Genomic DNA, 23,632 nt, shown 5'->3' with positions numbered 1-23,632 from the left:
TTCAGATTGTCAACTGTTCTTTTGTGTGTGTGTGTGTGGGGGGGGGGGGTGTGGTAATGAACATACAAACACTAAAGAATAATATCAAAACAAGTACTTTGAAGACATAAATTCCTGGATTTTACTGAAATCTACAATTTAATTTTTAGAAAATGTGAGCACTTCCCTTCTAGAGTCCTGACAACATCCGCATCACGTTACCTGTACTTAGATGTCACCAAAAACAGCAGTGTCAGATATTGTACATCCGTGTGACGTGATCTGCCTATTCAGTGGATTTCTAAGAGCATCGATGAGCTTATTACCTCACAACAACTCCCACACCCAAAAACAGACACAAATATACACCAAGATCAAAAGGTTAACGCCAAGGCAGATAACGGTGTTATCTAAGAGCAGTTTCCTACTCCGGGGGAAAGAAGAGCCGCAAACGAGGACATCAAATATATGTGATAGAGCAGAAATACTATAACTGTTACTTCTTGCCGGATTAAATAACTGTTTTTCCTTGCTAAAAATGGTGTATGTTTCATGGAAAAGATTGTTTTCCCTAATTCTAGTACTATATATGTCTACTGCAGAGAAGGTAAGATACTGTTTTCTCTACCAAAACTGCTATCAGCTCCAAGAATACTGCAATGTTGTTTTAACAAGGTTGGTATTCCTGATAGAGGAAGGCATTCACATACCTACCTGCAACAATACAAGACGGACATATGATCTATGTCTCTCCCTCTCCTACTGCTGGTCTACATGTAGCACAAATACAACACAGAGCACAAGCCTTTACTGCACCATCCATCTTGTATCATGTTTCCTTTTCTTCAATGTGTGCATTATGCACTAAAATTGTTTTGATTTTTAGCAATCTGGTCGCGTTTAGCGTTTCAACAATTTTTCCTGTACAAAGTAGACTTCTTTTGAATGTCTGGCATTTTCTGCTGGCTCAAACACAACTGGACAAATCAAGATTATTATATAATACTGAAGGGAAGTATTGCATTTAAAAATCAGACAGCAGCAGTAGCGTATCGTTTGTAGACAAGCTGCTACGTGCTGCCTGTTCTTCAATCGATACTGAAACAGATTGTGTAATGTGATCTACAGGACATGAATTCAATAAAGTCATAGACATAGTCAAAGAATGGAAGGAAGGTAAAAGAAAAGAATGAATCAGAAGAAGAGTAACATATGAGCCATTGTGCATCAGTGACTTGACATCATTGATTTTTGTTTCATAATGATATTTGTCCTAATACATTAATAGGTCACTAAAGATCTCAAAGTCACAATGTACCACAGTGTTATGGACGTATGTACTTGCAGTACCATCAAAGTTGTTTTTTTTTTCATTGTAAAGTAGACTTGTACCATGCTTTCATTCATATTCAGTCTTATGTAGAAGAAGAACCCTTCCCATGGAGAGATTTTTTTTTTTTTTTAAACAGGAACAAAAGGGAAGTCAAAGGTCCAAAAATATTGTAGTAAAATTAAAGATTAAGAAAATTATTATCATTTGAGAGTCAGTAATTTATTAAAAACAGATATATTTTGAACTAGAGAAGCACTCCGAGAGCGCAGACCTCCTCCAAGCAGCTAATATTTCTGGCATTATAATATTTCTACTACTGGTCTTGTTCTTCCATAGAGATCAGTGATTTCAAACCCTGGATACGTATGCATGTTAAAAATGGCCTGAATTCCCAATATAGAAGCCTTTTGTTACGTCATCAACCCTCAACTGCACAGCGCACCTCACAGTTAGAGCACGCACTGTAGTGCACATATGAAAACCTAAAAAATGTGCAGCGCAACTCCCCAGTTCATTGACCCTACCTACCAAAATATCGAAAATCCTTCATAATATCCATAAAAATTTCCAGATCATCACCAAAATTTAATCATCTGTTCCTTGTGCCATTCTCAACCTTTCTTGCAAGTTTCATCTAAATTCATTCCCAACTTTTTGAGTTATTTTGCACACGGACAAACAAACAAACTTTTTACCTCCTTGGTGGAGGTAAAAATATGCACCCCATTCTAATTCAGCACTTTATCAGAAATAGCGTCCACATAAAAAACAGGCATTTCATAAAGTTGTTTGGTCATGTGGCTGTATGGTTGCCATGTGGGTTGCTCCCTGCTAAACCGCCCTGAGAATTGAGCTATTGGTTAAAGTACTGCAGTTGTGCATTTTCTTGCAAGAGTTATGTGTCCTTGTTACGACTCCCTTCAAACATATCAGATACGTAATGTTATGTTGTATGCTCCAAGACAGAGTAAAGGCCTTTAATTCCCCTTCCAAAACAAAGGAAATCATGCTGTTATTCATATGTGGACATGAGGGGGGAAAATCATGCATCACAACCATCATTTACCCAAGTAAATTACATGAGGCCCCAATTGCCAACCACTCTATATTGATATCTGTCATTTAAACGGTGTAGACCGTATTTATACATTACTAATATTGCTCAATCTTCACTGATCTGTTGTGTAGACATCACAGCTTTATTCATAACAGTTAATTACCATGCACTCTCCACCAAACAGTGCTTAGTTAGATTGTCATCTTTTCTATCCCAGAATTCAAGTGTAAGAGAGGATAAGAGAATCTAATCATAATCATAAAAAAAGCACAAAAATTGTACATACATATTTGAATGTGCTGCTGTAAGAGCTTGTGACAAGCTTGAAGTAATACAATCATTTGGACAGAAAAGAACAGAAAGTAAGAAATTATTCTAAATGCTTATATGGCTGTTGAATTTCTTGTCTCTAATGGTGAGTTGCTCTACGTATATGGACTGCACATACAAATGCTTGATCTCCCAATGTTATGTTTGTTATGCGTGATGGGATTTCCAATAGAAGAGTGAGTGAAGGGGGAAAGCTGGGAAGATTAAAGTAGGAATATGTGTAGTTGTCTTGTAAACTTCTAATGCAATTCCACACATTGTTTGATTTGGCTGTGATTAGTCGAGTAAAATCAGATAAATAAGGACAGGAGACTATAGAAATAATTGAATTATGGAATATTAATAATGTTTAAATGTTTGCACTTAGAAGTGATACCAGTGATTAGTTCTTGGTGATGATCCAGATCCAGAACTTGGTGAAAAGATGCTTGCAGCATTCGACAGTATTAGTGACCATGTGGCCTTGTCAGAGGTGTGTACTCTCCAGGGCTTCTAGTTTTGAGTCCAGTTTTGATGAAGGCACTGCCATTTCCTGTAGTTGATTTCAATCTTTTATTAAAGCCGATGTGAACATGGTGTTGAATTGCACTTTAATGACTTATGCAAAGCAAACCAGTGGTCCTTGGGTTTGTATAAGGGAAAGGCTGTAATAGGAATATTAGATGTGAGCTTACCAGCAAGAATGTATGCTGCCGAGGCGGATTGGTGCCATGTATGGTTCACATTTCATAGTGGTAGAAAACGTGCCCAGACACACTAGTGTAACATGATACAACAAAAGGTTTGCAGTCTGTTGAGAACTTGTATAAGTAAGAATTTGTGCTTGAGTATAACAGGCATGTTACAAACAGATGTCATGTAATGAAGATCATAAATTTTATTTGTTGCAGACAGACACAATATACATGTTTATTTGATCCACTTTTATCTTAAAGTAGTTATTTTTAACACTTCCCTTTGTGTGCCGAGGCCAGCTGTATTGTGGTCCGAGTAAACTGTCTTGCAAGAAAGCATATTTCTTTTTTCCACTGAATGCCATTTCTATCCAACAGAGATATCTTTATTCCATTATAGAATATCTTGATATCGAGATGTGTGATGTACACATCCTTCAGAGAAAATGAAGTGCTTAGTTCTAGTGGATTATTTTCATAATGTATTCTTCTGTGGTATACATGGACATACTTTGTATGTTGATAGCAACTTGCAATATGTCACAGCCTGTACCAACAGTTTGTTGTGATTTTTACCAGAGAAGCGTTGATGTATGTATTTAACTTATTTCTATTCCAAAAGCACTAGAGGTGATCATGACCTTTTCCACTCAATTTAGGCATCTTGTGAATAAAGCTTGAAGGTTAGGCCAAAAAAAAAAATTGTTGCATTGGCGTAACATGAGATTTTCAAATAGGTCGGTCGGGCGGATTTTTTTTTTTTTTTTTTTTTTTTTTTTTTTTGCTACCTGCATTTTACGTGTAAAACTCGTGCTCAGCTCAGTTAACAGTTACAACTTCTGCACCGAATGTGCTGTGTTCATCTATTCTACAAATCATTTATGAGGCCGATATTACTGGAATTATACCCCTTCACAGAATTTAAAGATGTTGAAATCTCTATCCTGAATGTTTTCACTTCATATTTTACTATTTTGACTTAGATAAGATAGATGCAAATTGACCCATATGTACGATCTTTTCATCGCACACGGCGATCTCTATTACAGTCCCACATATACAGATTCGTGTAAGTTCTCCACACAAGAAACCTATGGCAAAACTGTGCACAATACATCGCAGTCTGAATGCTACGTATACACTGAATAAATCTTGTTAGAGTACGTGTCCGTGTTGGAAACAGATGACGTACTGATCAAGGAAGGCTTATGCGAGGCGCTAGATCTCTCCCTCGTACATCCGATATCCCCAGAGCCGTTTCCACTTCCGGGTTTGTGCGATCGCGATCGCAATCAACAAGATATTTGATATCGATAGCAAAAAAATGATAATAAAAAAACATGGGGTCGGCGGAATTTTCAGGGTCGGGCGGGTCACGCCAATGCAACAATTTTTTTTTTTGGCCTTATTGTGTCGCTTGAGAACTTTGAGAGATATTGATCAAGATTAAGATTTATGTCTCTGTTTAAGAATGATGTGGGAATCAGCTAAATGGTTTTGTTTAATGCTGACAATCCTAATACATTGTATATCAAAAATTATCATCAACCATATGAGCATGGTCCTTCCCTTCACTCCGAAGTCATTGCACTAGATTTTTTTTAAAAAATAATCACCATGCCCTCCCGAAGTATTCAAACCCAGGTGTGTCCTAGTGCTGCATGCACCAGTCAAAGAAAGCTTTTAGGCATAGACAGTGGTTGCTAGATTGAATGACCATCACCCCATGAAAGTTTGCATTATTGTTGTTTTCATTTCTTGTTTCCAATAATGATGAAATATTTGTCATGTATTCCCTCCCTGCTTGCTCCTGCCTTGGGGTCCCTGTAAGTCTTCTCATACGATATATATCTGTGGCTTTCGCATTGTGCTTATACCATATCTTGTGTGACATGGAAATAAATGTTATTTTGTTTTTGCAGTTTTTATGAGTTTTTACTTCTTGTCATGGAGTGTTATTCCAAGTCTTGTAGTCTTGTAATAGCATTCTATGTTGTTTATCAGTAAGAGAAAAGATCAAAGATGAAGTGGCTGTAATTATTGATGTGCATGATGATGATGAAGGAGAGTATACCCCAATGAAAAAGATACTTTGAATGAAAGGAGTGAGGAAAAGGCATCAGCTCACTGGAGATTTGAGCAAAGTTTGATAATAGGACTATCAGAATAATCAATTGACAAATCAGTTTATATTATAGCCCAGAGGCAGTATTCTCAGTCATGGCATGATATCATATCTCGATGATATCAAAGACGTTATGTAAGATCCCCACCCCCTTCCAACACACACACATTCTAGTATTTTTCACGCAAAGTGTAAAAAAAAAAAAAAAAGTCTTTTTTTGTGGGAGTTGATCTCCTGAGCAAGTGAGACATACTGCTGAAGCACAAGCAGTTTTCGTGTTGATTTTAGACTCATTTTCAAAGAGTTAGAACTTTGGTAAGATTTTCAGTGATATTTATTCTTTCATTCAGACAGCTATTGCTTTCACTTGAGGGAAATTCTCCCATTGTTGCTTCTTTTTTTGTTTCTCTGTATGATGTGGCACACATACAACTTGTACATTGTAGTGCTTGAATAATGATATTTGGTTTTCTTGTTGTTGTCTCTTTCTCTCCTTTGACCATGCTGCGTTTCTCTGCTTTCAACGCGATATGATTTTTCGTGCACGCTTCTCGATCGGTGTACCAAAACAAACAAAAATTTGTTGAATCCGAACACTTCCATGTGAGTATGCATGGCGAAAGAAATTCCTGCACTTTGTGTTGTTTGTGAATACTGTATGTGAAATTACTGCTCAGTTTAATTTTGCACCTCTTGTGTATTTGGGGAGAAAAGTTTGATGTGTTGCGCTTTATACTGGTTGTTTGCACAAAAATGAATACCCTGTCTTGTTGCACAACTATTAAACAATGATTGAATTTTCCCTTTCTCCATACCCTACTGTATTATCTACATGACTGCATTACTGTAAAAGTGGATATTTTCGCGCGACTTATTTTTCGCGCTTGGCCCGGAAAGAAGAGTTTTGCGTGTTTTTAATTCCGCAGAATCAAGACATTGACTACGGGAACACATGGCATGCAAAAATATTCGCATGCTTTTATTTTCGTGCTAGCTTCTGGTTGCGCGAAATGCGTAAAAATTTCAACACCGCGAAAATTTCCACTTTTACAGTATGACTTTTACACTCTATTAATGAGTCCATGTGACTCTTACACTTTGATAGGTACAGGGTGTATGTTCATGATATAAAACTTGGGCTTGGGAATCAAGGTCTACATTGTATTTAATCACCCTTTGGAATGCTCAGTTCAGTGAAGTCAGTCGGTCTTGAAAGACCTTTTAAACCTGCTGTATGTGTTTATTTCATGCTATAGTATGACATTTACTCTGTGGTGGAATGCTTAAAATGGGTTCTGATGATCATTTTAGTTTGTGCCCAACCTAATATTTGCCAAGTTTTTGTCAGGAATTTCATTGATTCATGCCTTGGGTATATCAGTTAGTGCTCAAGATATCTAATGGTTGAGGATTAGTTGTTTGTTTTTTCATGCATGTGGGACTATATCAAGTCTTCTGGGATCTAAGTTCATGTATAGAAAAAAAAAAGGTGTGTTGATCAAGCTAATGATAAAACAGAAAATAAACCGAGCAATATTATTCAGTGACATACAGAATATGTTGATATTAGGTTAGTGGACAGGCAGACTGTGTTGTAAATCACCTAATTTCAAGTTAAGTTGTGATAATCTATTTACATTTTATTACTTAATCTGTCGTTGCTGTGTTTTTGTGACTTTGAAGTGACACTAATGTAATCAAGGGTCATTTCCTTCGTTGTAAGGACAGTTTATACTGCAGTGGTTTGCTAGAGGAAGTAATCAGTAACCACATGTAACACACACACAGATGCATACCGCACATACCATACATACATAATGCACATAAAAACAACAAAACAACACAGATAAAGCTGGTTAAGAGTTAGTGAAGATTGATAGCTTGTAGCTTGTGATGGGATATCGATGTGAAACATAAAATAATCATCATGATGGTAAATGAGATAACCAGCTGTCTGGTCAAGAGATGTACACTTTCAGTAAAGAATATACCTCATTTCTCCTCTGGCCATGTATCAGTCAGATTAGGAAATTTGCAATGTAAAGCTTTATCAGATCTACTTACAAACTCTTCAGTATAACCATACCAACATGACCAAGTTGCTATTGACCAGTGCATGTAGAGTATTAGGATTCCTATTCCTAGGATTCTGCTAGTGTTGTGAGGGTACCAGTAAAAAATGCACAGTTTGTGGACTCCCCTTTCACAATGAGCATCCCACAAAAAGAGCCATCTTCATTCTTTATTCAGGGCTATATTCAGTTAGATGGACAAACTATGTACAACTTTGATTTTTCAGCTATATATCTTTATGATTGCAAAACAAAACATGTTCTCAGGAAGTGCTTGAAAAGTTAAAAAAACAAACAACAACAACAAATCTGACCATGGCAGCAGCAACAACAACAACAACAACAACAATAAAGACCATGGCAGTACCGGTGCACAGAATTCCAAACACAATTGCTCAATATAATACAGTTTAAGCCAAAGTTAAAATGTTGAGTGTAAAAGAAAAGTTCTAATCAGGACAATCTTCCACAGAGTTTCCCTTCAGTTTTATATTCTGCCTTACTTATCAAATCATGAATTAGCCAAAGGTGTTTTTTTTTTTCTTCCACATTTCATCCTGAAACCAATACCTGTGCAATGTACATGTATGTACCCTTATTTCTACTAAATCCTTGTCTCTGTGACTATTATTCACACCATACATAGTGCTAGTGGCTGATGGCTCTTGCAGCCTACCCTTAGGAGGGGGGCTGCGATAGATCAGGGTGCAAATGACCTTTTCACATTGACAGGATCGCACCATTTTATGGATGGCCTCAGATCGGAATCCGTGTAGTGTCCTTCAAATGTAGGATGTGTAAAACATCGTCACAGATTAAGATGCATAGGGTCTGTCTCAGTGCGTGTGCATGGCAATATCTTCTATCACGATATCACGGACTAGGACACAAGAAAAAGGGCTGCTGCATGTGATACTGTATGTAACGCAACATTATACTGCATGTCTGTATTTATATCACTGCATGTTTAATGTACTCTTACCATATATGCGGCTGCGTGTTGTCATGGCTTGTTGATATTTGGGCTGACTGATAATTATGAATTGTATGCTCTTAAAGCTGTAACTGCATGGCACCATTGAAGTGGGTGATTTTGGGGATTGAGAAAAGCTGACATGTTCTTTAAGTGACAGAAAAGGTCTGTTTGAGGGCTTTCTTCTCTCACTGTAACATCATTCCTTCAAATACCAAGAAATCATTGAGAAATGTTATTATGTCTAAAACTGCATACAAATCATTATTACTCATGAATAGACAAATCACACTTCAAGTTACGAAAAGCAAGGTTTTTATGTAGACTGGTGATTATATCTTTTCAGAAAAAGCAGGTATCAGTCATTGGTAACATTACAGCTATCTACACACAAACATGTTCATTTCATTCGGAAGGAATTGTCAATCAATTTCAGAAAAGGTCTGATTCTGTGCATTGCAAACTCGCTATACAGTAACAGGAGTAAACAGTTCGTGACACGTCCAAGAAAGTGAAAAGAACCCAATATGCATAGGTGCACATTTTTGCAATCTGAAAAGAAGTGGAACAATTTACAGAGCTCCACCTTTTTCTTTTGTTAGAGACATTTATTGTAGGTATGAAATCTTCCAAAAATGCCACACCCAATGAATGACAGCACAAATTTTGATTGTAATGAAGTGTGTACTCAATAGACTTTATTCCAACTACAAACAATACACTGGTATTTCAAGCTGATTGTACAGCGTGTGTGCCTACTTAGACATGGATATTAACTTTTGATTCACAAATAATCATATGTCCAGACATACTTGTTTGATTCTTTTAAAAGTAATAGAGATTATATGCATGTTGAGTTTCCATGACAACACCATTAACTACTTGAGTGTTTTGAATCCCTTGATTTGATTCCTCTTTGTGTAACCTCTCCCTCCCATTTTCCCCATTTGAGAATTTCCAATATATGAAAGTGTACCTGCAGAGTTATTTGTTTATTCTTTGACCAACAACTTGTATTGGATTGCAGTCTTTCTTATGATTTGTGTTTCAGTGAACTAACAATTATCAAGAAAGATTTTGATGATGTGTTCACACTAACAGTGTTTTAAAGAGCAGTTCTTCATGTTGTGCAGCTCACTCACTATATCATTCCTTTTCTTCACTCATTATCATATATATTTTTTTTTTTGGCCAATTGCAATATTTGAGTAAACTCTCGTGAAGTATCAGTTTTGTTGGAGAAACACAAGCTGTTCAAAGATTAAAAAAGAAGATGATCACGGCTGACTCTTGTGCTAGATTCTTGTGTATTCAACTTGATCAGCACCATCAAGTGGATCCATGTTTTCCTTCGGTTTCATTATGTTTTTGTCCTTTTTTGAGTGAAGGGAGTAGAAGGAGTGAATTGATCACTACCCTTCAAAGGTCATGTTTTCAAGAAAATATCCCTTCTTCCCTCCAAAACAAAGCTGAAGAAAATCCTCTACCACTTTCAGTATAGTTGCAGTGAGTGTGATATCATGTAGAACCACAAATTCACATTCATTTAAATCAAGTGTAATCTTTTTGTTCTCCAGAAATACAACAAAAAGGACCTAGATGATGTGCAGATCATCATGGACTCCAACCCCGACCCTCATCCCCGCCACCTGATGGCGCTCTCCGCCCATAACACGCCAACTCACACAATGAGCAGTGGGGATCGGAGCTCAATGCACAGCAGTATGAGTAGCAGCTTCTCTGACCTGTACTCTGCCACGGAGGGTCAGGACCTGGACCTTAGTGGACTGGTGGAGAGTACTGTGGACTCAGATGAGGAGGAGTCCAGCGAGTCAGGGGTGAGCATGGGATCTTGGGATGGAGCCTGGAATGATGATTAGATCCTCCAAACAAGTCTCCATTTCTGTCGAAAAAGAACATTGTCAGTCAAAATTGGTCAATACTGTAGCATGTTTCTTTACAAGTTTGGCAGTTCGCAAGCACAGAAAACCAATAGTAATGATAGTTATGAAATGAGAATGAATAAATAAGTGTATCAGTGATGTCCCACTCCTGGTGGTAAATTTCTTCTCATCAAATTTAATATACACTGTACAAGTACCCAAGGATAAATAAGTAAAAGCTTACTCTGTTTGAACAATTAACGTCACATTTTAGTCATGTTTCAGGGCATGGTAGGAGATGATATTTGCTTTACAGTGATTGTGTTCCCTGGGTAGCAGTTTTGTTAAAGTAAGTCAGCATTGAGCATTAAGATGTCAGCCCGGTAACAACTTGTATTTTGCATTGCGTTATGTCATAACTATAATGCTTGCCAATCAACTTGAAGAATATACCTTAATAGATTTGAGACTCATAACCACACATTGTTAACACTTCACATCCAATCTTGCCTTATACAGTCTATTTTGGTACGAGATCTGGTCCGAGACTGCTTGGAGAAGGACCCAATGCACCGAACAGAAGATGAAATCGGTAAGTTTCTCTTGGGTAGATGGCACTTTCGTGTCATACTTCATTACCAGTAGCAATCTCAAGGATCTTGTCAAGAACTGACCCAGCAAGATACTGTATGCAGTCTGTCATATCCTGATAACAAGAACAACTGTATTTGGTTGATTTCATAATATTTTATTTGTGACACAACTCCTTACTGTCATTATGTGAAAGAGCCAAACTTTTCTGGAAGGACTGTGACTCTGTTCATGTGAAGATTTGGCTATAAACCACAGAGTATCCTGAAAAGAGGAAATGATGTTACCCAGCCATGGAGTGTTTGCAAGACAGAACACCTGGTGTCATTGATTTCAATGAGACATGGAGTTAGCTGCCAACTAGCTGCGTTTCCCGTCTCCAGACTCCGATGATCCATACTAATGAGAGAGAACCTTTACCTGTTTAACATATCATGGTTAAAGAAAATGATGGTTAAAGAAGGTTTAACATGTCATGGTTAAAGAAAATGATGGTTAAAGAAGGTTTAACATATCATGGTTAAAGAATGTGATATCATGGTGAAAGAAAAAACATGATTTTTTTTTGTCTTCATTGTATGAATTAAAACAGACCTCTTCCTGTTCCAAGACCAGTCTCAAACCCCATGGCATGTAAAGTAAAAAGGATTTATGTGTACAAGGTGGATGCATGTCTTCCTTCAAGGCCTGTCTACAAAAGCATATTTGTCCAATATCTTATGCCAAAATATTCACATTGTTGCTTGGGTGACAAGACCTCATATCTACAAAATGTCAAATGTTCAGGAGAGCAAAAAAAAAAAAAAAAAAAAGAGAGAAGCACTATATCATATGGGACAGCCTTTCCTTTGACATACCTTGGTAGCTTCATTTTTTGGGTAAGACAGCTAGGATTTGGACAGGACATCACTTAACTGATTATCTGACCATTAATCCAAAAAGTCGTTTCCACCAAGATTTGAGACACAAGGACTTGTCACCCCAGCGACGATATGCAAATTTTCTACTGTAATACACAAAGCATTCGTTTATTTAATTACATATTCCAAACCCGCACTATTAACAGAAATCATGAGAGATAGTGTGACATTCTGGCATTTATTCTCCATCTTTCCCAGAACTGCTGCTGGACTTCATGCGACACCTGCCGGCCTTTGCCAACGTGACGATGTCTGTGAGGAGGGCTCTGTGTTCTGTCATGGTCTTTGCTGTGGTGGGCAAGGCAGGGACAGTGGTCATGAAGGATGGTGAAGAGGTAATGGAATCCTTTATGGACTCCTTCAGGAAACTAGAATTATATTAAGGGAGAGTTCCAGATGCTTTTCAGACTTTTGCATCTGAACATCTATAAATTGGTTATGCTGGGTACAGAGTTTCAGAATTTATAAAGATTGGGATGAAGAATAAGAACATATTCAAAATTCACAACAGTGAACATGAATGATGACATGTCATGCAATATACATGATTCAGTGCTCAAAGAAGCAGCAGAAAGGGAGAAAGCATACATAATTCTACAAAGGTAAACTCAAAGCAAGTGGCATTATAATCAAATGACATTGCTTCATTACTGGAATATATGAACCTCTTACTTTATCATCCTTTTTTCAGTGTATTATGTTTTGGGGCTTTCAGAGTGTTGGTTTATCTGTTCAAGGACCACAGTAAACTCCACATATCTATACATGGCACTATTAATTTATGTAGTACATGATGTGAAATTATATAAATTGCCTGGAATGCCCTTTGAGAGGTTTTAGAGGGAAATATTTTTGTTTATGTCTATCACAGTTTGTGCCAAGATCAATCTTAATTGCAGAGTTATCGTGGTGATTTAATCAGATCTTGAGGTCAGTTGTGGCAATCGCATTTTAAGCTGTCCAGACATTTTCCATGTTATCAATGCGATAATCAGGACTAACCTCAAGATCTGATAAAATCACCACGATTATTCCACATTTAGGACCATGATTTCAATCCAATGATAGACCTATACAAAATTCCACAATCTATGCCTTTTGCGAGGTGCTTGGCAGATCGGACGACAGCGGTAACCCAGCATTACAGGTTATTAGCCCCTAAACCCCACCCCCATCAGTATGATTTCACTAACAGTTCAGAAAGACCAAGCTTATGTATTTGCAACAATTGGTCCCTCTCTTGTTCTACCCGGAGACTTCATTTTTGCCAGGCAACTGAAGTAATTTGTTACATGTTGGCATAATCAATGAGTGAACTAGATGCTATCAGGTTTTGATAATGATTAAAAGACTGGTGTTCTCCGCCTACTTGTTTTTTCCTGTCTGGAACAGCTCGATTCGTGGTCAGTCATCTTGAATGGTCATGTGGAGGTGACCAAACCAGGAGGGGAGGTGGAGGAGCTACATCTTGGGGACAGGTAAGATGAAGAATGATATCTGGAGAACCATTGATCAGGCGAGCATAGTGACATGACGTCATGTGACATTTTAAAATGAATGAATAAAATTAGTGATTCATACATTCGGCAAGACAATGACCTCTGTGTGACACCTTATCATGAGATCTATGACATTCTGTCACTGTTTTCAAATCAGTTCAACCAACAGTTCTCCATGTATGTATTTCAGTATAATCAATTTAAATGCTAGAGGTGTACAATAACATTAAAGTGCAAATTAGTCTAGGCAAAACTGTCATGAAATTTGTACTCTAATATGAGGGCATTCGTTTTGGCTGTCGTTAAAATTATGTCATTTGGGTTTAGCCCCCTTCCTGCCTTCAATAGGTTTGCTGGTTCAGTGTTACAGTTTTTTGTACGATATATCACTCTTGTTAGTCTGTCTAATGTGTCACATATTGATATATTAATGTATTTTAGGTTGATACAAGGACAGCATGAGTCTTTACAGACAGATGATGTTGATGACATCGTGTTTGTTACTATCGTTTGTTTGCTTTGATGTGAAGACCGATCCTTTATCCCACTTCCTTGTAGTTTTGGTGTCCGTCCGACGATGGATAAACAGACACACTCCGGCACCATGAGAACCACAGTGGATGATTGTCAATTTGTCTGCATAGCTCAGGAGCACTACTACAGAATATTAACACAGGGTTAGTCAAACTTGTATAGTTTCATTGTGATACCCTCTACTTCACACTTTGTTGAACATTGAGCTGAAATCTGTCTGGCATTTGGGATGCTTGGCGGATCAATCTTCATATATGGCGAAAATTGGACGATATCCAATATATTCAAAAGAAAAAAATGTTTATTTATTCATTTGTGCTTTCATATATGAGAACAATAAATTGAGATATATGTTTTCAAAAAGATATCATGTGCATATATTCAGGTAATAAGAAAGCAGACTCCTACATTTTTGTGTATAAAAGCCAGTGTTACAGATCACCCTTTTCTCCTAGATATATGTTAATTTTGTCTTCAAAGGTTTTTATAGTTACTTGCATGGAGCATTACATTTTGCTGTGATCAATTCCACTTTCCGAAGTGAAAAATGTGAATGCTATGAAATTTTTGTCATACATGTACAAAGACATGTTACAACACATGTCTACTTATTTCTATCGAATAAGGACACACCCAACGGAAGTTGATGCAGTCGCCATGACAGCATATCCTGGATATCAATAGATGTAAGGCTGTTAGTGATATGAGGCTTTGTAAAAAAAGATGTGTGAGATCGACACACCTCATTTCATACTTTCATTTTCAGTTTTGGGCAATGAATGGATTTGGTCTCCATTGTTCTTCTTCACTTCAGTACTACCTGTCTGAAGTTGAAGGACAGAGGGTTTGTCTTTTTTGTCTCTTACTTAGCATTTTGAGATGAGACTAATTGGTGGAAATGTGGCTTTATTTATTTCCAGGTGAAGAAAATATACGGCGAATCACTGAAGACGGCCAGCTAGTGATGGTGACTGAACACAGAGTTCTCGATGAGAGGCGCCTGGGTCATGTAGTAATAAAGGTGAGATGGGATAATACACCAGTCTACTTCAACTTGTATGACAAGTGCATTCTTTCTATTCCTTTCTACATGACAAGACACTTGTTCAAAGAAAGGTCAAAGTTCACTTTGTATGCAATCAGAGAGATCAGAAGTATGTGTCATATCTATTTGCCGCATTAAGTGAATGAATATACACCTGGGCCCCATTTCATAAAAGGTCGATACGATGACAACTCTTGCTGGAACGACAATTGTCACGGTAACGACAAGAATCCAGCTTCCTGATTGGCTGTTGCTATTAGGAGTTGCCATTCCAGCAAGAGTTGCCATCCTAACATCTTTTATGAAATAGGGCCCTGTAGTAGTGAAGATTTGAGAATTTCGGTATGATTCATAAGGTTGATGTACAGTGTATGTTGTTACAGTTTAGTCTATACCAATACTTATTAATCTTGCACTTGCAAGTCAAAGATACACTGAAAGTTAGTAGAGTGAGTTAGTAGAGCAAGTAACCTTCGAGGTCACTCCCAAGATGCTTACTGTTTTTCTGTCTGTGTGTTTGTCTCCCTCTACAGGCGACTGCTGAAAGACTAGTTTCCCATCTGATTGCCAATCATTCTCCAGTGGATCCTACCTACGTGGAGGACTTTCTTATGACATATCGTACCTACATGGACAGTCCTCATAATATCTGTAGCTGTCTGCTTCACTGGTTCCATGATGTTGACATGAGGGACAAGGTAAATGACTCGAATATTGCACTCTAAAGCAGAAATGGAGGAGATATCAGACAGTTTTCTCTGAAGTAATTGTAGATATCCACGTTGCTCATCGTACTTGAATAGTTTGGAACTATTTTGATATCCTAAGATCATCATATGATTGAGGATGTTATAAAAACATGTAATATTAGGAATCCAGTGGAGATTTCAGAAGTACTTCTCTATAACATGATGCACTTGCAGTATCTGGCAACAGATTTCCAGTTTCACAGTATACCATATTCACAGCAGTGATGATACAAGATGTAAAACTAAGATTTGAAGCTGTAGCTTATCTAATGCTGACCAAAATTCATGAGATGCCTTATGTAGGAAATTGTAGTTATGTATAAATATTGACACAGAAATTACTTGGTTCCCATTCGTCACTGTCCTTGAGGCATTGTATCCATTTCCACCTTCACATGACTGGTTACATTAGGAGTGAATGTCTGAATCATATACCAACCTGCCGTGCCATTGCCTACCCAATGAAACTCTACCCTTTTTTATGTAATCTACTCCCTGTGCATTTAACTTTCCAGGTTACCAGGGTGGTGTTGCTGTGGGTCAATAACTACTACAACGACTTTGAGAGCAATCCAGACATGATTGAGTTCCTGGAAGATTTTGAGGACAACCTGGAGAAAGGGGTATGCTACCTTCTGTTAGAGTCAACGTTTTCAGAGAGTATCATATATAGTAAAAGGGGATGTGACAGGATATTATTGTGTACATTGGTATTAGTCAGAGAAAAAGGAGTTATTTGATGAAAGAACAACAAGCTTTATTTGTCCACACATTGATGCATTACTCTAGTCCTCAAAATTTCACTTGATACATGCACTTATATTGTTTACTTTAAAAAGTGTTGTAGAAGTTGCAAGTTGTAGATGTAAAGAATACCATGTGTTCGAGATGAATGGGGGCATGAGACTTTGACCTTATCCTGAATACTGAAGTCTTTAAATGTTCACTTTTATTCAATCATTTCTACCACTAAGTTAAGCATATATGAATGAGAGGTTTGATACAGTAGTAGAAGGCTTCACAGTGCACGACATATTCTTTCTTGGGCACATACATGGCCCTGAAAAGGGCCTGCCCACTCCTAATGTTTCCATAAGCGTGTTCTTACCATTTTCAAGAGAATGAGTATTTCATAGATAATCTGGTCTATTCAGCGATTGAGGTTTGTTATAATTTGTGACACCAGCTGAATTCCTGCAAGCCTTGAATAGATATCCTAGGTGGAGTTCATTTTAGTCCCTCCTGCTCCAGCAATTGAATGATGAAATGATGGTCTGTTTGTCTTTTTTCCAGAACATGAGTGGTCAGCTGAGATTGCTTCATATAGCAGGGGCAGCCAAGGCCAAGCCTAGGACGGTCGTCTTGGTGAGTTGACCAGTGTCTTCTCTCCTCTCCTCTCCAGCGTTAAGATTTCAGATATTCTGTTGACTGTTGATAAAATGGCATATGACAGAAGTCACCCTTGTTTTAATTCTGATGTACTTATACCTCACTAAAACAGGCTTATATGATGACATGCATCTGTTTTTAATTTTCTCTTTATACCACACAAACTTATATTGTTAGGTAGTATGATTTAAATTGTACATTATATTCTCTTTGATACAAATTCATTGCATGATGCCACTTGTGTAGAAATGAATGAAACCAAGAAAATACAAAAGAAAGACAAGGGATGTTAGTGTTCATTGCACCTAAATGATGTTATTTGGTTCCCCTGTGTTGGTGTACAGGCGAGGTCTGACAGAGAATCATCATTAGGGTTCTGCATCGTAGGAGGCTGGGAAAAGAAGATGGGAATATTCATCTCCAAAGTAGACAAGGGATCCAAGGCTCAACAAGTTGGCTTACGGAAAGGAGATCAGGTAAGCAACCATAGCACAAATGAATATTTACAGCTTTAATATTTGTCCAAACTATTGATCCTGTAGAATATATTTGGGTGTCATTTATCATATTTTTGTTCTTTTTTTTTTCTCTCTAATGGTTATCATCTTTTGTCACCTCTGTCTGATGATGTGAAATTTCTGCATTTCCTCCCCAGATTTTGGAAGTGAATGGACACAACTTTGAGCATGTGACCAATGAGAAAGCAGAGAAGATCTTAAAGGGAACAACACATCTCAGTATCATTGTCAAATATAACACTCTAGGTAAGATTGTATATTCATATCAATGATTTTAGCGCATTTCAGAATATTAACTGCCGTAGATTGTGGAACACAAAATGTTTAGTAGTGCATGGCTATTTCAAAAAGGAAAAGTTTTGTAGCAGAACATTTCTTGCCTACAAATAACATTTGTAAATGACGCTTTGATTTTGCCTTTTGGAATATATGGAGAATGAAATTCAAAATATTAATGGACATAAAAGTAGTGTACTATTATGCTATGGCAAGATAATGTTTGTTTGGAATGCAAAAGTATTTAACAGTCTAGAGACCTTTGATGAGATCCTGCCTCTTTCTTGTTCTGCTTTTGTTGTTGTTGTTGCAGTTTTGTTCCAATCATGCCTTCAAAAGAACATTTACTAAACTTCACATATTAGAAGCATCCATTTTTAGAACCGTGTGTTAGATTATCATGGAACATGGAGCTTACAGTCACCACTTTTCTCCCCCACTGATATCTTCCCTGTAGCATTCCGTGACCTCTTGGCTTCCCAGGACAGTCGCCCTGGCGCCGGGGGCCGTCGCACTAGCCAGGAGATCGCTATTCTTCAGTCTGACCCCCGGGCCAGGCTGACCGTCCCGGACGTGATGAACATGGCGGGCGGTTCGCCAGAGATCAAGGACAAGTCCAAGCTGGACAACAAGAAGAGCATGTTGGGAAAGAACAAGAACAAACTGATGCGCAACCTGGCCAAGCTTAGCATATTGCCCAACAAGCCTAATGCTAAGTATGTACTTTAGTGATACCTGTAAAATCTATGAGTTAAACTGAATAAAGCCTTTCTTTATTTCAATGTGTGTTTGTGTGTCCACAACAAAATCAACTTTGTCAAGATATTTTGATTCATTCATCTTAAACAGGAAACAAATCAAAATTTTCAAGGCTACATTCTTAATGTATTTCAGCAACATACTGTCTTCCTAACTGACAGACAGTCACAGGCTTCCAATTTATGGATTATGATTTTGTTGGACGATAATGTAGACTGCACTAAACATTACATGAAGTTAGATGGTTAGTTTGTGTTTTATATTCCTATCCATTTTAATGCAAAGAAAAGGAGTGGTCTTGTGTAATTTATTATGTATTTGTGTGTGAAGTGCTTCCCTTGTGCCATAATTTGTGCAATCTTCAAATCCTTCTCTCATGACTTGATGTTTCAGGGATGACACGACAGGTATGATACGTCCCGGCAGAGCCAACAGTCTGGCGAGCAGCAATCCGTATCTTAGCAACAGCAACCCTGACCTGTCCACTCCATCACTCTTGATGTACGACACTCCAGGAGGCTTTGGCTACAATGACTTCCCTGAACATGTCCTGAAGATTTACAAGGCAGACCAGTCTTGCAAATACTTCCTAGTTCACAAGGTAAGTTGGAAGGGAATTAGCCTGGGGAAGGAATGTTATGACTATATGGCAACTTGGTGTAGATACTTTATATGGATACTTAGTATGGATATTTGGTATGGATATCGTAAAACACAATATTTTTGCGACATCAAATTTATGCAACTTGGAGCCAATTACCTTTTTCGTGGCATGAAATTTATTAATATATTAAATACATATTGTGTAGACAAGAACTTTCGCGTGCATTTTAATTTCGCGAATCTTGGCTCTGGCGAAATTCGCAAAATTAAAATGCACGCGAACATTCCTCGTTTTACAGGACTTGTTTGTTGGTATGGATACTTATTATGGATACTTGGTATGGATACTAGGCATATATACTGGGTACAAATGTATGGATTCTTGGTATGGATACTTTGTGTGGATACTTGGTATGGATACCTACTAGGGATCAACTGAAGAGAAGATGTTTGTGAAATGGGTTGATTGTTGCATGTATGCTGACAAATTTTGTGTGTTCTAGGAGCTCTGATGATTTATTTTAATATCAAAGACTTACTGAATTGACATTATTTTGACTTTTGCTCTTTGCTTCCACCACGCTACAGGAAACCACAGCCAATGAGGTAGTCATGCTGGCCATGCGAGAATTCAACGTATCGGAGCCAGCATGCACGGGGAAGTTCTCACTCTGTGAGGTGACCGTCGGCCAAGGGGGACTGGTCAAGCACAAACGCCTTCCGGACCACCAGTCCAACATCGCCCTCAAACTCAGCCTGAATGGAAGACTGTTTCTCAAAAACAACATGGCCTCGGAGACGTTGATGCCTGATGAAGTAGCAGTGGTAAGGACAGGAAAAAAGAACTGCTTACTTATTGATTGTTGACTTAATGTCTGTTGGGGTATTTTTTGTTTTATGTGTTTTCAGATTCTTAATTAGATTTTGTGTGGTAAGAAGCAAACAAGGCATCACTTGTAATATAGGTTGCAAGCTCAAGGTAGATACTGGAGATGAACCATGCTTCCTAGAACATGCGGTATAAGCACACATTATGAAGCTCTGGATGACATGGGAAGGGAATGTTAGATACAGATTGAAGTGGTAAAGATCCAGCCTATGCTCCCTCCACCTACCTTCTGTCAGCCTCTAATTCTGAAAGCAACAGAGCTTTTGTTAGGTAGAAGTCATTGTAGTGCATGTAGTGTGATTATTGCAAGCTCAAGGAGGAGATTGTGGTGATCAACAGCACACGTGTCACATCTTCGACAATGAACAATAATCAAGCTACTTCACCACAAAATGATTGGAGGGAATCACCGAGATCTGACTTTATTCCTTGAGTACCATGTCTGTGACCTCTTTTCTCTACTCACATGGGTTCCTTGCAACCCAGTCATGATTTACGCAAATTCGAGAATGATAAGGCCATTAAGGTGCGTCAAACACTATGACTTTAGTGGAAACTTAATGCCCTTATCATTCTCAACCGATGATATATACATATTCATAACCTTGATGCTGACAATGTTCAATGTTGGACTCCATCCTAGGAACTATGGAAGGAGAGTCAAGTGAGTTTCCTTCAGCTGGACAGTGTAGAGGTAGCCATCCAGTTCTCTCTGAGGGACTATGCCATCTTTCAGGCCATTGAACCCACAGACTACATTGAAGACTTGTTCAACCTCAAGCCACAGGGCAAGAAGGAAGTGGATAGACTCAAGGCCTATGAGGAGGTAGCTAACCCTTCCAGCAGCTCTTGTTTCTCACCATACTACAAAGTTACTCATCTGATGTTTGCTAATATGTCACATACTGTCTAGGATGGGGAAAAGATGCAAAGTTTATATTAAGATCTGTTGTTGGAATGGTTTTCTGCTTTAATAGCTTTGGCATCCTATTTGCTGTAACATGAGACCTTTTCCAGAGTAATTTGTGACAAAAGCTTAAAGATGTTCATGTCCACTAGAGAAGGCGGAGGGGAAGGTAGCACTTGAAACTCAGCTTATACCCTTATCTTAGTTTGGCACTGTGCCAATAAGAGCTTTCCAACATATTCAGAACCATGTGACAGTTTTATATCCTGTACAATTGAATGGCTAGACACACTTGCATTGTAAAGTTTGAAAAAGGTTGTGTTGGTGGCAGATGAATGTGTGTATTAGAATGTCCAAGAAAGAACTACATGCTCCTAATGTTATGGTGATGGTCATTTGTCTCCTTCAGCTGGTGAATCTGGAGATGTTCTGGGTGGTGAGTGAAGTGGTCAATGAGACCAGTATCATCAAGAGGGCCAAGATTCTCAAGCAGTTCATCAAGATTGCCAGTAAGTGGCTTGAGGGAGAAAGTCTCAGTGACCATTGACATCTCATTTGATGTTCACTGCTATCATTAGCATTCTAAGCTATTCTTGATGAATTTTTTACATTAGTTACAAAAGTTTTGTACACATGGAAACATGTACATCGTAAGACTCGGTGGCCCGAATTCTCAAAGGTGGAATAACTTTATTACACCGCTTATTCCGCCGATTTATTACGCCTCTTATGCAAATCAGGCCCTCATGACGTAAAATGACGCGATTTATTCCCCAGAATCTATTCTCAAATGTGGAATAAGTTATTCCCGGAATAACTATTCCGCGGAATAGTTATTCCAGCTTTGAGAATTCAGACCAGTGAGTTTCTGTAATTTTGGTCAAAATTTATGTAATGAATGTATTTTCTGTCTCTCAGGTGAAAAAACAACAACAACAACCCTCCATTGGAGACTGGACATTTTTTGTAGAGCTTCATATAAAATCTTAATTTTTACTCACTGTGTGAATTGTGATCTTAAAGTGAAGCCTAAGTAGCACATTGAACTTGGTTCAGTTTTGATTACTAAAGAAGGCAGGTCATGTAGAATTTTCAAAGTATCATTCTAGAAGGAACTCCATACATATACATGAATGTAAGGATTTGCTCATACTGAGCGACTAGCAGTCATTCCGAGACAGTCATTCTGAGATTAGTAGTCATTCTGATACTGTGAAACAAATTATTGCAATTTTTCAGAACACTTCAAGGACTGTCACAACTTCAACTCCCTGTTTGCGGTCATCAGCGGTCTCGGCCACGGCTCAGTGTCCCGATTACGTATGACATGGGACAAGGTGCCCAGCAAATACATCAAGATGTTTGAAGACCTTCAGGCTCTCCTGGACCCCTCCAGGAACATGTCCAAGTACCGCAACCTCATCAATGCAGAGAATGTCCAACCCCCTCTGGTGAGTTATCTCTTTCACAGCCTTGGATGGGTTAGACGTCATTATAACATGAAGGTTCATTCTTGGGGAGTTTCTAAGACAATTGGTATGAAGTGTGAGTGAGAGAGGTTAACGTATGTGGGCAGTTGAATGTGGAAACAGCATATGTAAATGCATTGATTTAGGAATTTTTCTTTTTTTAATTGTGGAAGAAACATAATCTCTTGTGGGTCCCATCAGGCTTCGACATCATCTTTGAAGAGTTCTTCATACCAGCCATTGTTGATATTATGGTGAATGCACTTTAAAGCTAAAACCACAAAACAAAGTAGAATGTCACTGAAAAAGACAAAGCCAAAGAAAACTGGCAAGTTTAGGAACCGCAGAAGGTAATTTTGTTTGTTTGTTTATTGTTTCTGTACAGATGCCATTTTTCCCTATTGTGAAGAAAGACCTGACATTCATCCACCTTGGCAACGACTCGTATGTCGAGGGCCTTATCAATTTTGAGAAGCTGAGGATGATTGCAAGGGAAGTGCGCTACTTCAACAGCATGGGCAATGCACAATACGTAAGTAAAGAGATGGTGGTGATCGTCCAGTGTAAGAAGATGCTGAAGAATGGTCTGACATGCGGTGCAATGATGAGATATCATTATGAAATTGAAGTAAAGGGCAGATGAAATGTATCAGATGTTTTGAATTGCCTTTTTGTGCGTGGATTAGCAGCATATGCAAGCTTCTGATGAGAGGGTTAATCATTACAGTGTATAGTCACATTATGACTGTACTTTAAATAATATGGTGGAGGATGAGTAGGATAGGGCTCGAAGCTTTGGGCTCCCAGACATAGAACAGTAATAGACTGCCCATTCCCATACATAAAAGTTGACATTAAGAGTTCCACGGCGTAAATCATTTGTTTGTGAAAATCATTATACCAATATACACCTCAAAGTGTAAGGACACACCTGTTAATTAGCATGTACTGTATTCATGGGTCTTTGAGACTTGTAGATAAGAGTTGTTGACATCAATACATGTTTTGATGAATGTTAACCAAAGCTTTAACCATTGCCTACTTCCTGATGTGAGTGT

At 38.2% G+C, this 23,632-nt stretch overlaps 1 protein-coding gene across 1 annotated transcript in view; it reads left to right on the top strand.

Annotated features, from left to right (window-relative positions):
* LOC139729674 (rap guanine nucleotide exchange factor 2-like) overlaps window positions 1–23,632 on the top strand; it is a 129,363-nt gene that overhangs the window by 85,644 nt on the left and 20,087 nt on the right. Inside the window, exons 8-25 of the mRNA XM_071640600.1 lie at window positions 10,121–10,381; window positions 10,946–11,018; window positions 12,136–12,272; window positions 13,330–13,415; window positions 13,995–14,113; window positions 14,891–14,991; window positions 15,549–15,713; window positions 16,280–16,387; window positions 17,058–17,129; window positions 17,498–17,629; window positions 17,809–17,917; window positions 18,405–18,663; window positions 19,100–19,307; window positions 19,898–20,134; window positions 20,842–21,024; window positions 21,515–21,614; window positions 22,345–22,556; window positions 22,960–23,106. Coding sequence (XP_071496701.1) covers window positions 10,121–10,381; window positions 10,946–11,018; window positions 12,136–12,272; window positions 13,330–13,415; window positions 13,995–14,113; window positions 14,891–14,991; window positions 15,549–15,713; window positions 16,280–16,387; window positions 17,058–17,129; window positions 17,498–17,629; window positions 17,809–17,917; window positions 18,405–18,663; window positions 19,100–19,307; window positions 19,898–20,134; window positions 20,842–21,024; window positions 21,515–21,614; window positions 22,345–22,556; window positions 22,960–23,106 — 2,709 coding nt within the window. The remainder of the gene's footprint in view (window positions 1–10,120; window positions 10,382–10,945; window positions 11,019–12,135; window positions 12,273–13,329; window positions 13,416–13,994; window positions 14,114–14,890; window positions 14,992–15,548; window positions 15,714–16,279; window positions 16,388–17,057; window positions 17,130–17,497; window positions 17,630–17,808; window positions 17,918–18,404; window positions 18,664–19,099; window positions 19,308–19,897; window positions 20,135–20,841; window positions 21,025–21,514; window positions 21,615–22,344; window positions 22,557–22,959; window positions 23,107–23,632) is intronic.

This window comes from Diadema antillarum, unplaced genomic scaffold, assembly GCF_040938485.1.
Source record: "Diadema antillarum isolate AM-2024a unplaced genomic scaffold, OU_Dant_1.0 seq00000248_RagTag, whole genome shotgun sequence".
Taxonomy (NCBI): Eukaryota; Metazoa; Echinodermata; class Echinoidea; order Diadematoida; family Diadematidae; genus Diadema; species Diadema antillarum.
This window is presented reverse-complemented; position numbering and strand designations above follow the sequence as displayed.